The 14,730-nt window shown below is 40.9% G+C and overlaps 2 protein-coding genes across 3 annotated transcripts in view; one reads left to right on the top strand and one right to left on the bottom strand.

Moving 5' to 3' along the window:
- KRAS (KRAS proto-oncogene, GTPase) overlaps positions 1 to 10,582 on the top strand; it is a 24,418-nt gene extending 13,836 nt beyond the window's left edge. For both annotated transcript variants that reach the window (XM_054631441.2, XM_054631440.2), the window contains exon 5: positions 7,052 to 10,582. In XM_054631441.2, the coding sequence (XP_054487416.1) occupies positions 7,052 to 7,168 (117 nt within the window). In that variant the 3' untranslated portion in view covers positions 7,169 to 10,582. The remainder of the gene's footprint in view (positions 1 to 7,051) is intronic.
- Positions 7,158 to 14,668, bottom strand: ETFRF1 (electron transfer flavoprotein regulatory factor 1). The gene is made up of 3 exons (XM_077177963.1): positions 14,573 to 14,668; positions 13,651 to 13,752; positions 7,158 to 13,544 (listed from the first exon to the last, which is right to left on the bottom strand). Exons 1-3 carry the CDS (start codon positions 14,666 to 14,668, stop codon positions 13,329 to 13,331), a joined length of 414 nt encoding a protein of 137 aa, XP_077034078.1. The 3' UTR covers positions 7,158 to 13,328.
- Positions 14,669 to 14,730: the final 62 nt, after the last annotated feature.

Raw genomic sequence — 14,730 nt, 5'->3', positions numbered from 1 at the left:
TCTCTGGAACACCTGAGGAGCATTTCTGCAGCAGATTAGAATCTGAGCAGCAGAACTTCACAGATTGTTTGCATTTACTTCTTGTTGAGGCACTCTCGTGGTTGCTGAGTCTGGCCCAGAGGAACAGGTCAGGTGTGTCTTGCTGATGTAACAAAGCTCCTAAAGATTACAATAATCAACATTTGCTGCCATGGCTCAGATACCACTTTTCCTAAATTTAATAGCAGAGTTGCTTGCTTTATGAAGTTAGTAGCTTGAAAAACAGCACTGTCCCAAATTTAGTATTCTTAGAAAATTTTATTTCTTTATAACCATTTAGGAAATCACCTGGAGGGGCTTTTTTATTACTTTGTTAGCTTGATCCATGGATTTTTGCAAAGTTCTCCCTCTGACCTAAAGAACAGAACATGAAGGAGCTTGCTTTTCTTTGCCCAAACACTAACATGTTCTCACTTTGGCTCAAAACTGCAAGTGGGTGGCTTAACTATGTGTGTTCATAAGTACTCCCTAGTTCACAATCTAATAAGGTTTTGTGCCTCCTGTATACATCCATGCCCACAAAAATGTGGGAATATTCAGTAACACAAGCAGTATCATTTTCAGCAATGGAAGAAAAAAAGTCTTGCTCTTTTTTTAAATACATAAATGGAGCCCCAAATACCTCTCTCAAGTAAAGCTCATAATTTCAGTGGTTTTGTTGTGGTTTTTTTGCCTTCCATGGGTGTCCCAGTTTGTCTCAATCATTAACAAAGCCATTTTTAAGGAGTTGTGTTTTACAATGCAGAGAGTGGAGGATGCTTTTTATACATTGGTGCGAGAGATCCGACAGTACAGAGTGAAAAAAATCAGCAAAGAAGAAAAGACTCCAGGGTGTGTGAAAATTAAAAAATGCCTTGTAATGTAACAGGGTAAGTTTGTAATGTACCAGGGTAAGTGTTGCAAATCACTTGCCAAATAAAACTGATTGAGGGTGTCTTGCCAATCAGACTTCTTGTGGCTAATCAATGACATAATTTCAGATATAAAACCAATCACGTTTCAGTGTCCTCAATATGGATTTGCTTTGTTTCGTGGGGTTTTGATAAATGGATTAACAAGAAGTCTTTACTGCATATTGAATTTTCCAGCTGTGAAACGGAGGCACAGTTCTGAGTGGGAAGAAGTTAGGAGGAAGGAGTTTTGTTAGGAATATATTGCAGATGCTGTTGAGGTGAATATTGGTTGAAGCTTCAGGCTGATGAACTGAGGGGAGAAGATTATAACACAAGTCCTCCTCAGATACAGAAATTGGAGGTTCCTAATCCAGCAAAACAGTATTTAACCGGTGTACAGGATTTTTTAATTCTCAGGCCCTTCTTTGTGCCGTGCTATTTTTGTCTTGTTCTTCCCCAGCTTAAAAAATTTACCTTTTCCATTTCTAGGGGTTTTTTTTTGTCAGTTATAATGCCATGAGTGATCCAGATTTGGACAAAATAAGGTTTCACTTTTTTGAGAGCCTTTACAAGAGGAGGGGGAGAAGGAACACTGGAGGAAGAGAGGGGACTAAACGAAAACCAACAAGAAAGCACCAAAAAAGCCTAATACCCAAATTCTCACAAAATCTTTTTTTTTAATCTATGTATTCTGCTGTAAGAAAAAAGGGAGGAGGTGAGGACAGAAGAAACTGGTATAGAAGAAGTCCTTGTGTAAATCACTTCCAGTGCTTTTTGAGCAAACCATCAAATTAATTCTTTATCTCCTTCTGCACCAGTGCAGAGAGTCAGTTGTTACTCCTTCTATACTTGTCCAGGTGGAGGATGACCTGGAATTTCCTATTCTGTAAAAGAAAAGCTGTTCAGTTTTCAAGGTGTGTGTTTGTACTTCAGAATATGTGGCAGAGAAGCAGTAGCATTTGGTTCGTATCCTCCGGAGACTGTCACAGTGTGGGAATATTCTCCTCAGTGAGGGAGTTTTGTTTCTCTTTCTGGGGAAGAAATTTGATTCATATCAGTTTTTACTAGATCTGCTCAGACTTGTTAGTCTCAGCTTTTAAGTGATGAATGACTGCTCAGAGGTAATTATTTAGATTTTTTTTTTTTTTTTTTGAAAGAAAATGGAGTCCATTTTCATGGAGATGTTCAGGAAATGACTGGATGTGGCACTTAATGCCATGGCATAGTTGACAAGGTGCTGATCAGTCAGGGGTTGGACTTGATGAGCTTGTAGGTCTTTTCCAACCTTAATGATACAATTAAATCACTTTTTGACACTCTTTGCATCACAGGTTTCCATTGCAGGAAACTGGAAACTTCAGTCATGAAGCTCCCTAGTATTGCATCCAAACATTACTAAAATTGATGCCATCAAAACACCTTGTTTTATCCTTCCCTGCTATCAAAAAAACAACAAAGAGAAGCTGGGCAAGATGACTTTTTGATGAGAATAATAGAAATTAAGTTGCTTAAGCTCTGTAGCCTTCTGGAAACCAACTTTGCAGTTACTTGGTGTGTTACTGATGGAACCATACCACAAAGTAGAATTTATTTTTTTATACTGGGACTTGAAAGATGCTGAGTCCTGTCTGCTTTCCCTTCCTGTTGGGAGAATGGGAATAAGATGGTGGGAATTGTGGTTTTCAGTGGAAGGATTTTTGCAGATTGTAGGGTTTTTATTTATGTCTCAGAACATAAATGGCTTTCCTTCTGCCAGCTTCCTACTTTCTAGTGATGTCCAAGAGAAGTATTTTTGGGGGGGGTTTCAGACCTTTTTTTTTTCCTCCCCCCCATGTGGGAAATCTTCTGTCAACAGTGGATATGGTTGAGTTTTGGATGTTTGTTTTTGTGTGTTCTTTTTTCCCTGCACCCTGTTTAGAAAATAGTCTTGGATCTAAGGCTCTAGAACTTCAGGAGTCTGCTTAGGGAAGGAATACACTTGCCTTTATTCCCAAGTGTATTCTGCATGGTATTGATGGGCATTTGCAGCAACATTTTATTTAGGAAGTTGAGCTGGAGGAAGCATATTCCAAAATGAGCTGGAGGAAGCATATTCCACAGCTGTAGTCCAGTAGTGATTTGAATGGAATGAGAAGTCTGATATTTAAATACAAGCCAACCTGGGTTGTATTACTTTTCAGTCAGTAAAAAAATATATTATTTCAGTCTGATGTGTAGTAGGTGGCTAAGGAGAGCAGCACCTAGTGGTGTGAGCCTTACAGCTGGAATTTCAGACTTCAGAAATACTCATTGTAACACAGATTGCAATGACATTATTCAGTGAATAATCAAGCTGGATGGTTCAGAGTGGTTTTTCTCCCTCTTGGAATATTGTTTATCTTCTTGCTGCCTGTGGGATGCCTTCTTAAGTTCTGTTACTTTTGCACAAGGAAACTGAAAACTTTGACTGCCCAGACTGCCATGAACTGCTGATGCTTTCCAAGAGTTTCATTCCTTTGGCTGTTACACAGTAAAGCAGAAAGGACAAAACATCTTTTGCTCTATTTGCAATTTCCAGCTAGCAGGGAGAAATTTCCAAAACTCCATGTGAAATCCTCAAAAGAACTAATTCTGTGAAAGTGTCAGATTTTTTAAATAAAAAGCACGCTACAAGCAGACATCTAAATAATGTAATTCAAGTTGGGTTAACAGTTCACTGTTCACTGGGTTAACAGTGAAAAGTTTGAATTACAGAAGTTCTAGATTTGAATTTAAAAATGCCTAAATTCTTGATTCAAACTGTAGTTGAATGGTTTCTCTCCATAGTACTAAAGAGGTGTACAAATAACTTCTATTCCTCGTGGCTGATACATGCGTGTATGTATATATGCATTATATATTAAAAAATAGAGGAAATAACTCCTACAATTTAGAACTTGTTTAAGGGTCATTTTTGGCACTGGGATTTTAAGGAATTCCAATTTCCTTGTGATTTTGGTGTTTGTTATTGCCAGCCAGGTTCATTGCCCAGTCTCATACATGCTGGTGGTGGTGCTGCCACATCTCCAGCGTTCTCTGCAGCCTTGGGATCATGTGGGGCTCCAAAGGCAAACTTGTAGCCAGGAGCAGGCTGTTCCTGTGGGATCAGTCCTGCTGTTTCTGTTCCCTCTGCCCTTTGGAAGAACAAGGGCCAGGAGCAAGGCCTGTCTGTCAGTGCACCTTTCGTGAGGCTCTGGGGTTTAGTTCCGAGCCTGCACAGGGAATTGTGAGTTTCTAATGTGAGCCTGGATTTAGTGCTCTCATTCGGTACATCTTAGCTTCCCCAAAGGCTTGCACACAATAAGTGCATTGTCAGAGGGAGGAAGGTCAGCTGCCTGCAGTCCCTCCCTACTGAAAGAGCTGACTGGAAAGGTTGGCAGCCTTTGATCTCACAGCATTGATGCCTTAGGGACCTTCTGGAGACAGAGTATCCACTACTTACATTTAAAATTTAATGGGCAGGCTGAAAAGTAAAAACCTCCCTTTACCTTGTGTTCTTCGCTTCTAACTCAGAAGTGATCTAAGCATAGTTTTGTTTTTCATGTTCTATTAATGACCTGAATTGAAGATGAATTGTGCAGGACCAAACATAATCAATAATTAGTGAGGCTTGGTCTACAGAGGTGTAAATGCAAGGATGAAAGCCAAGTCAGTTCTGCAGCCTGCTCTAGTGAAAAGTGTCCCTGCCCACAGCAGGGCATTGGAATGAGATGGTCTTTAGGGCCCCTTCTAACACAAACCATTCTATGATTCTATGTTGCAATATGTGCTGTATTTAACAGATCATCATCTTACTAGGTTGAAAAAAATGTCAGCCTTGATTGGGAAATTGTGTGTTTATATGTTCATGATAGCATCTGGGTATTACTTTGTACAAGTTATTTTCTCTGCATTTATTTTAAAACAAGTTTAATGAGAGAAGATTGCTTGTTTGAATACTTAAATTGCAACTTAATGTGTCTCATTTGAAGGCACCAACTGAAAGCCAATTGTGAAAGGTGGTTCTATAAGGCCATGTGAACAGTCTTGAGCAGAGGTTGTTCTTATATGGTTCTTGTGTTTTAAGAATGAAATTCTTGGTTTATCTGTTGTGATTCATTCTTAGTGCTGTGCTCCTCCTCAATGCTGAGATCTGCAATGGAATCATGAACTGTTGCTACTTCTATAGCATTTTCCTGCTTGAACATTGCTAAATATTCTCCTTGTGCATTAATGTTGAAGCTGTAAGCAAAATACACTACTTCTCTCTAAAGTAATACCAAGTATCTTAAATTTTCCAAAAACTAATGAGTGACATGACCTTTTGCAGAAATGAGGCTGTTCTCCCACTAGGTATGCTGCGTCAATTTTATATTGGTCAATAATGCCTCAAAATGTAGAACGAGTTGTTTGCAAGGTCTTGTAATGTGCAAAAGTCTGCTATTAATATTGGGAGATACGCTGCCAAGGACTTTGAACATCAGTTGTGCATAAATGTTTTATGAACATGAAGATTTTAGATTGTGCTGAGTGCTGCTTTTTAAGTGAAGCTATTTCACACCTCCCTGTTGTTTGGACTTTTAGTGGTGGGTTTCATCACCACTTGGAGTTTGGCTGAAACAGTAATGCATTGAGTGATTTTTGGCTTTTTGTTTTTTCAGAGTTCACTTTCAGTTCATTACTGAAATAGGCATAGAAGAGTGTAGAGTATTGGGTTTTTTTTGGCAGCTTGAAGGCAAACTTGTGAGGCTGAATTTCTAGACCCACTCCTATAATGATGCATTTGGCTGCTGTAATACAGTAACATTTCTCAAAAGATACACAGAGTAAGGCAGCAAGGAATCAAGAAAATGTTTCTTTTAAGGATTTTATAACCACCTGTACTCAAATTATTAAATGTAAAGGCAAGACTGACAACATGAGTACTTTAGTGGGACTTGAAGCAACCTCAGAGCAAGGCCATAAATTGTTTCCCATAATTAAGTTGTAACAAAGTACATTGTACAACATTGTAATTGATAGTGGTCCATACCAGTCTCTTGGATATGCTGGTCTCTTTAGATCAGAGTTAATTTTGGTCAGCTGTAATTACCTCTGAAAATAATGAGAAACCACTCAGTGTGAACAAACTTTAGCTTTTGTGTCTGTAGCTCAAATCTTGGAGCCATGGAGAGTTTAAGTGACTATCCAGCACCAGAGAGAATGTGTTTCAAGGGTCCTTATCTTTCAAAGTGAATAGAATGATTTATCAAATAACTGATCATCAGGACATGGGATTGATTTGATGATTTGCATGTGTAAATATTTATAAAATTGTGGTGTGATTATTACACCAATGTGCCTGAAAAATTATCAGAATGTGTAGATTAACCATAACTATGTCTTCTGTATTGATTTATTGGTACAAATATTAGAATTCATATTCCAGAGCTGTATATTGATTATTGAAACATAAATATAGTTAATGCCTCACAACTTCCCTGTGGGGGTGCTGAGGCCCTGGCACAGATTGCCCAGAGAAGCTGTGGCTGCTCCATCCCTGGAAGTGTCCTAGGCCAGGTTGGATGGGGTTTGGAGTAACCTGGGACAGTGGGAGGTGGAACTGGAGGATCTTTGAGGTCCCTTCCAACCCAGGCCATTCTATGAATCTGTGATAATATTTACTTATAACCAAATTGTGAGGTGTTATTATATAAATACACACTCTGTATATGATACTTTTCTAGCCTGAGGTGGGGCAAGGTGTGCTGATGGAGATGAGGGCAGCACACACTTCATTACCTTCCTTCCCACACCAACAATGGAATTTCACCTGTGGGCAACCTGTGAGTGACCTGCAGGATGCCCTAAGCCCAGTTTAGGAGCAGCTGAGGAATAGGGCAGCAGGTGTCAGCTCCTGCTGGCACCAGAGCAGGTCCCTCAGGTGGTTGTGTCAGCGCTGCTCAGAATCCCTGGGAGGAACAGGATCAGTCCTGCAGCCAGGATTCATGGTTCAGAGGATGGCAGGTGGGCAGCAAAATGTGCTGATGGAACCCCCCTCACATGGCCAGGGAGGAACACAGGCTGCACCTCAGCAGTGAGTCTGAACCTCATCCTGATTTGTATCTTCTGTGTCTTTTCAGGGTGTTGATGATGCCTTCTACACATTAGTTCGAGAAATCAGAAAACACAAAGAGAAGATGAGCAAAGATGGTAAAAAGAAGAAAAAGAAGACAAAGACAAAGTGTATAATTATGTAAATACAATTTATCCTTATTCTTAAGAAGTACTGAAGTAATTTTGTACATTACACTAAATTATTAGCATTTGTTTTAGCATTACTTTACTTTCTGCTTCATGATCCTGTTAGCTTTACCTGAATGCTTGTTTTAAATGACAGTGGAAACTTCATTCCTCTTAAAGTGCCAGTATTCTTTGACTGTTGGTTCTTGAACTAGCAATGCCTGTGAAAATAAAATAAAAAAAAAAAACAACAAAAACCCAAAACAAACAAAAAAATACCCACAAAAAACCTGAGAACTGTCTTAGGACTCTTTGGTGCATGCACAGTTGCTAACTTCCTATTTTTCTTACTGATTGTGAACTTCTGTTCTGTGTGCAAAGCAAACAAATGATGCTCTACACATTTTAACATCCCCTCTGAATTTTTGGGTTTATAAATTTGGTTGGGAAAAAGGACTAGTTAGCAAAAGAAACTTTCATTTCAGCCTTTCCTTTATTTTAGACTGATTGCAATAGAGAGAGACCAGAAGCCTTTATAGTCTTCCTGTAGATTTTGCTTCTAGGCATCTAGTCTTGTAGCATTTCAGATCAACTTTAATGAATGTAAAGAGAAAACTTTCAAAAAAAATTTCACTGCAATTTGTCATGGTCACTCCTTAAATACTCTATTTTTTCTATAAAAAATTAAAAAAAAAAGAAAAAAATCTAAAAATACAACAATGCACACCTGGCAATGGAAAAAGTAAAAGTTCTAATTAGGTTGATTTGCTATTGTTAATGCATTGCTTTAAGAGCTTCACTGACTTTTTGTGTCTGAAGAGCAAGGTGAAATCCCCCTGTGTCAAAGCTTTGAGTAGCTTTGTTCAGTAGGGTCAGGATTTCACCCTGAGTGTCCCTAGGAAATACTAGAATGCCTTAACAGAGAAGTTGATTCAAATTCTTAGGTTAATTCATACATGGACCCAGAATTTCTATAAGAATTAAATCAAAATCAGTCCTAAATTGCGTAGTGGAGTAAAACCATTCTTCCCCCCTCCCCCCCCCCCCCCCAAGAGTGGCATTAAATATTTCCAGATGCCCATTTTGTGCAAAATAGGGGAGAAATTCTAAATTCCAGCAACATCAGATGAGTGAATGAAAGAGTTGAATTTAGCTGCTTCATGCAAATAATTTGGAAATCCACTATGCCATGGAAATGGTGTGGAATTTGCACAATCTGTCAGCATAGAACATGATTTCCAGAGTCAGTGTTGTTTGTGTGATGTCTGTGAAGTACTGATTCAATGGTTGGTGAGTGGCATTCCAGTGTCTAGACTGTCATGAAGCTACACCAAGAGTTTAATGTTGTCTTTCTCTGTGATTAAGTTCTCTTGTGATTTTTGTTCTTCTCTCCCCCCACTTTTTTTGGTTTTTTTTTCTGATTGGAATTAATGCAGAATTTTTGCAGGAGCTTCCACTTTTTGGTAGTGCAGTAGCCTAGTTATCCACTGAAGTACAAGCTAGTAGTTGCAGTGTTTGCAGTTCCTGGTGTTTCCCTGTAAATGTGGAGTTGTTTCAGGAGAGCTTAGGTCCCTGAAGGTACACTTCTCCACAGGAGCTGACTTGGCTGCAGAGTGACACTGGAAGGTGTGACTCTGGTGTACCCAAAAAATAAACCACAAGACAATTGAGGTAGGATAGTTCAGGACACTGGAAAATTTGGAACAGGGAATAGCAGCATTGCCATAACCTGAGGTATTCCATGGAAATTTTACACATGTATGTAAAAATTGGACCGTGTAACTTGGACCATTTCTGTGAAAAGTATAATTTTGCTTCTACAAAAAAATCCCAGAGTGACTGTGGTAGGTGGGGACCTGCAAAGCTGGCAGGGAACACAATAGTGTCTGGATTGCTCCATATTCTTTAATTCCATTGTGTCTGGGAGAAATCAGGCCTTTTCATGTCTGTGCCCCCTGTTCCCATCCTTCACCAAAATCCAGACCCCTCTGCTCCTCTCAGCTTCAGTGTGAAATCTAAGTTATGAAATATTCTGAAAAGCAGTAACAGGAGAACTTAACTTTATACTGTAAGGACCAATAAGGAGTAAGAACAGGATTCTTACTGTCACAAAATATTTCAGAGCTTCCAAGGTTAAAATGTGTTGGAGACAGTTACTTGCACATTTTATACACTTTTGATAATAGATGAAGAACATAGCAAAAGTGGGTTGTAAGCCTTGAGCAAATGGAAGTAATCTTCAGGTTACTTTAATTTTGGTAACTGAGTCACACTGCATGTCAAATTAGGGCTGGTCTAAAATTCTGATGTTAATTTAACTTAAAGCTGTTAGGAGAATTTGTAGCTGAAATGTCTTATTCATCAAAAGTGGGTTTCTATAGCTCTACTATAAAGCTATATATGAACAAATGCTGGGGTTTTTCAGCAAAAGTGAGCTGTAGGTGCCAGTCTAATTAAATTAGTACAAAATCCATTTAGATTAGCCCTTATTTACTTGAAAAAAACCCAACCCCATCCTTGCCACTGTTGTGCAGTTTTGTCTTCCTGTTTGTTGAGATTTGGTGAAGTACGTTGGATTGCAGCTTGCACAGGCTGCTCCACCATCACTGCCCTGTTTGAGATGCTTCCACAGAACATCCCTGGGTGCTGTGTCCTGAGAGCTGCTCCTGAGCAAGCCTGGGAGTCACTGCCCATGTCACCACGTCAAACTGCCTTGTGTCAGGGAGTAACACCTTCTTACAGTAGCTTTATGTAACTGCTAAATACCTAGGTCCTTGGTTTGCTCCAAGAGGAATTATTCTGACCAGTTTCAGTGCCCTGAAATTTTTTGCTACTGTTTTGCTGTGTGGGCTTTGTTGCAGTAACAGGATAATGGGTAAATACTGACACACACAATCTTCTGCTCTTGTCTAGACTATAAAGCAATACAATTATTACCTTCAAAGACCATCAAACTGTAAAACAAATCATTGTGTCTCAAGTTTACATAAAGCTACATAGATGGTAAATCTTTCCTAACATTTCTTTATTCCACTGTCTTGTGTTTTCATGTTGAAAATACTTCTGCTTTTTCCTCTTGAGTGCCAACTTCTTACTAGAATGACTTCTTAATGTAATATGTTTACCTGGAATGTATTTTAACTATTTTTGTATAGTGTAAACTGAAACATGCACATTTTGTACATTGTGCTTTATTTGATGTGGAACATATGCAGTGTGATCCAGTTTTTCCATAATTTGGTTGTGTGACCTAGGAATGTTGGTCATGCCAGACATTAAGTTAAAAAAAGGAAAAAAAAAGACCACTGTTTGTTTTAAAATTTTTAATGTTTTTAGGAGTATGTGCTGTGAGGTGATCTGGAATTTGTCATTTTTTTGTCAAACTGTACTGCTCCTATTTATTGTAATGTAATAAAAAATAGTTATTGTGAGTGTCTGTCCCAGTTTCCTTTTCCTCTGCAAGAATTTGGGGTAACAGAGCATCCCATGAGTTCCATGTGTTTTGCAGTTGTTCTCTAGTCTTCCTTGCACTTCTGCTGGTGCTGCCTGTCCCAGAGCTGCTGTCCTTTCTCCCCTTTGTGTCCCTGTCTCTGAGAGGGGTGGCTGCTCAGAGCAGGTGGGCGTGCAGAGGAGCTCAGTTGATGTGGAAGGAGTTGTTCCCATCAGTGTGGTGGCAGAAACTGGAGCATGTGCATTTCATCAGAAGGTACTGTACTCTGCCATCACTTTGTAAATTCTGTCCTAGAATTCTGTGAGGATGGATGGTGCTGCATCCCCCCTCCCTCTTCCTCCTCCTCAGGCCAGCTGTAATGTCAGAAATGCTCACTCAGCACCTGGGCTGAGCTCCTCTGGAGCCCTTCAGGAGCAGTTCCCAGGAATTGGTGCTGTCTGAAGAGCTCCTGCTTTGTAACCAACAGCCCTGGAAACTTATTTTGCCTGCCTGAAGAACACCCCCAGTGGAACAGCATTTTTTGCTTTTGAAATTTCAAAGGAAGTGAAATTTCAACTGACCTGGACTGTGCTGTGACTAAACCCACCTCACTTGTGACCTTATAAAGAGTGGGCCTGAGTGAGGCCCTTGGAGCTCTGCTGGACTGCAGTGGGCATGGACCAGAAGTCTCCCTCTGTGTGCAGCCCCTCAGAGCCAGTGAACTCCTGTTTGCTGTATTTGGAGGACCAGCAGTGATAACAGAGCATGGAATGATGCCCCCCTTCCTTGAGGCTCAACCCTTCAGCCACTGACAGGAGGCAAAGGTATCCAAGGTAAGTGCTTCAGTGAATTCCAGGGGAATTTTATACCTTGTACATACTCCCTCAGGACTGTTTGTGAGTGTGGATATGCTATAGAAAATGTACCATGGCTAGTGCTCTCAGAGATTCTAAGTAACTCAGGCCTATGAGTGAATTGCTGTTGTGCTTATAGGAAATTCTGTATGAATCTTTAGTTAAATTGTTCTAAATTAAACTATGGACTAAGTGCTGTTAAACCTGCAGGCATAAACCCCTAGTCAGATATGGGGCTCAGTTCAGCAAGGGGGGGGTCCACTCTGAACTTAGTGACTCAATGGGAGCATCTTCCCTAATTCATTTTATCCATACCCTTTTTGTATCCCCAGCATCCTCAGAAATAAGTTTTGGTTGATTTTGGTTTTAACTGATTGATTGTAGATTTTAGTTTGCTTTTTCTCTGTGTGCTTTAACCACCTAGTAAATACTGGAGTGAACTTTGTTGAATGGACTTTGTCACACTTTCATTTTTATATTAAACCTGGTTTTGCTGATGCCTTTGCTGGCAATTCTTTGAGTGACCTTAAAACACTCCTTAGTGCCAGTGTGAAAACTTGCCAACAGCTCTACTGCAGTGATTCCTTACCTATATTTCAAAGATTATGCCTCCCTCCAGTGTCATTTAGTTGGTGGAAACACCAACCAATCCAACAGAGTGTCAGCTCTGACACAAGTCTGAGCTGAGCCAAGGCCTACAGAGACAGCCTGGAGCAAACAGCCATGGCCAAACTCCTCTTCCAGGGGCAAAGACCAAGTTTTCTACTCCTGCTGCAGCAGTTGCACAACAGCAGAAATCAGCAGTAGCAGGAGTTGTCTTCAGGGCCCAAGTGCTTAAAGCACTGTTGTTCAAACTCACCCCTTTGCTGACCCCTCAGTTGTCTCCCTGACACAGCAAGGTGGTGCCTCTGCAAGTTGAGCAGATGAGGTTAAAAACTGTAAGAATTTACTTTCACAGAACCACAGGATAGTCAGGGTTGGAAGGGACCTCTGCAGACCCCCCAGCCCAAGCAGGGTCACCTGGGGCAGGTGACACAAGAACAAGTCCAGGTGAGTTTGGGATGCTCACAGAGGAGACTCCCCACACTCCCTGGACAACTGTTCAGGGCTCTGCCACCCTCAGTGTACAGAAATTCTTCCTCATGAGGTGGAACTTCTTGCTTTATGTTTATGGCCATTGCTCCTTGTTCTGTTGCTGGGCACCACTGAAAAGAGCCTGGCACCGTCCTCTTGGCCCCCACCCTTGAGATATTTATTTATATGCATTGAAGAGATCCCCTCTCAGTCTTCTCTTCTCTGGACTAAACAGGCTCAGCTCCTGCAGTCCCTCCTCATAAGAGATGCTCCAGACCCCTCATGTTTATGGACCCCTCATGTTTATGGCCTCTTCTTGATCCTCTCCAGTAGCTCCTTGTTTTTCCTGCACTGTGGAGAACTGAACACAGCACTCCCTCTCCAGGGCTGGGAGCCTCACTTCTGAGAGGGTGCTCATTTCCAGCAGAAACAGATCATTCAATGAGGAGAATTTTAAATCAGGTTCATCTTTCAGGTAACAAGCACAGCACCTTGAACTGACACCCAAACACACAGCTATGGGGTAAGAAGAGTTTCTGTTCAACACAAGCACTGAAGTGAAACAAAACAGGGCAGTGCAACCACTCCTTCCTGCAAAATCCTTTCATACCTGAAGTTTTAGTTTGAGAAGGTCAAAAGCAACACAGGAAAACCTATTACCCATAACCTGCACACCCTAAACCCTTCAAGTGACCTCTGGTGGGGAAGCAGCTCCCTCATTTGTGCTGTAGAGGGGTTAGAAGGAGTTACATGTCACTTCTTTGCAGGTAGAGCTCTTTTATTGTTACCTTTCCTGGGGGTGTGTGGTTACAGGCACAGTCAGGGCTTGTCGTCGCTGTAGTAGCGCTGCTTCATGGCTCGGTATTTCCTCAGGAAGTACAAAGCCTCCAGCTCCTTTATAACAAACTCTCCCCGGGCAATCAGCTGCTTAATTTTTTCAGGGTCTGTCTCATCTTTGTTTTTTAGAAAAGCTGCTTTCAAACGGCTTCTGAAGTAGTCTGCTCCTTTGGGATACTCCCTTCCAAGGTACAGCAGCTTGGAGAGAAAAGAATAATAATGTGGTTTTAATTAACTGAGTGCACAGTGAAAGGGGGTTTGTTTTCTGGTTAAGGAAAGTGCTGGTGGCATTTGAGACACTTACATTTTTGTACAGTTTTATCACTTCACTTCTTAAAGAATTGGCCATTCTCACATTTCGGTGAACTGTGTCCTTGTGTGATTTTTTTGGTTTGTTTGGGTTTTGTTACCTGAAGGATAATCAGTTTGAAATTAGCCTTCTCTGGGAGTCAGTAAACCGCCTCAGCCTTCCTAAAACTTTCATATCCCACCAAGCCCTGTTTGCTCTACTTCTGGTTCTACTCCATCTCTTCTTTCTTTTTCTTTCCTACTTTTTATTCTATTTAGCTTCTCATTGTCATCTCCCCTCCCCCCTCAAACAGAAAACAAGAAACTTCTAATAACTTTCAACAACTGGGACACTTTGTGCTGTTCACTGGCTGCTTTCTCACACCCTTACAATTCTGCACCTGCTGGCCTGGCTGCTTCTGTGGTCTGCTAAAATACTGTATCTACATATATATACACATATAAAGTGGTAAAGATATCTAAATAGAACACATATTTAATATATTTTATATATTTATATAGTAATGGTAATAATAATATATTTTATGTGTTTATTTTTATCTCCACATATATTTATGTATTACATATTCCTGTATTGTATATACAGATATATCCATTTTATACATATACATTTATATTCCTGCAACTGTCACATTCATAAATTTTGCTTTTTTAAAGACTCTTCAAGTGCATTACAAATTGAGTCCAGTGTGTACCGGCAAAACGTAAGGATAAGTGACAAAGTAACTGATTCTTATTTCTGTATTCTGTGATTTTCAAAATCACAGAATAGCCTGAGTTGGAAAAGACCTTAAAGATCATCTCGTCCCAACCCGCGGCCGTGGGCAGGGACACCTTCCACTGTCCCAGCTTGCCCAGAGCCCCGCCCAGCCCGGCCTCGGACGCTGCCAGGGTCGGGGCAGCCAAAACCAAATCACAAGCGACTGGAATCCAGTCCAGCTCCCGCTGCGGGGCCTCCTCGGGCCGCCGCCTCCCCCTGGCTCTGTCTGCCACCCCACTCCCCCCGGAGCCATGCCCGGTTCCCTGCGGATCCCGGCGAGGCCGGACCGGGATCTCACCCGCTGCTCCCGGAACC

The sequence above is a fragment of the Agelaius phoeniceus genome, chromosome 5, assembly GCF_051311805.1.
Source record: "Agelaius phoeniceus isolate bAgePho1 chromosome 5, bAgePho1.hap1, whole genome shotgun sequence".
NCBI lineage: Eukaryota > Metazoa > Chordata > Aves > Passeriformes > Icteridae > Agelaius > Agelaius phoeniceus.
This window is presented reverse-complemented; position numbering and strand designations above follow the sequence as displayed.

What these genes read in the sequence shown, in the direction of transcription:
- ETFRF1 (XM_077177963.1), bottom strand. Translation starts at nt 14,668, where the DNA reads ATGGCTCCGGGGGGAGTGGGGTGGCAGACAGAGCCAGGGGGAGGCGGC. An exon ending in GGACTGGATTCCAGTCGCTT is followed by an intron (nt 13,753 to 14,572) that starts GTGATTTGGTTT and finishes TCCTTCAGGTAA; the next exon opens with CAAAACCCAAACAAACCAAA. An exon ending in TGATAAAACTGTACAAAAAT is followed by an intron (nt 13,545 to 13,650) that starts GTAAGTGTCTCA and finishes TTTCTCTCCAAG; the next exon opens with CTGCTGTACCTTGGAAGGGA.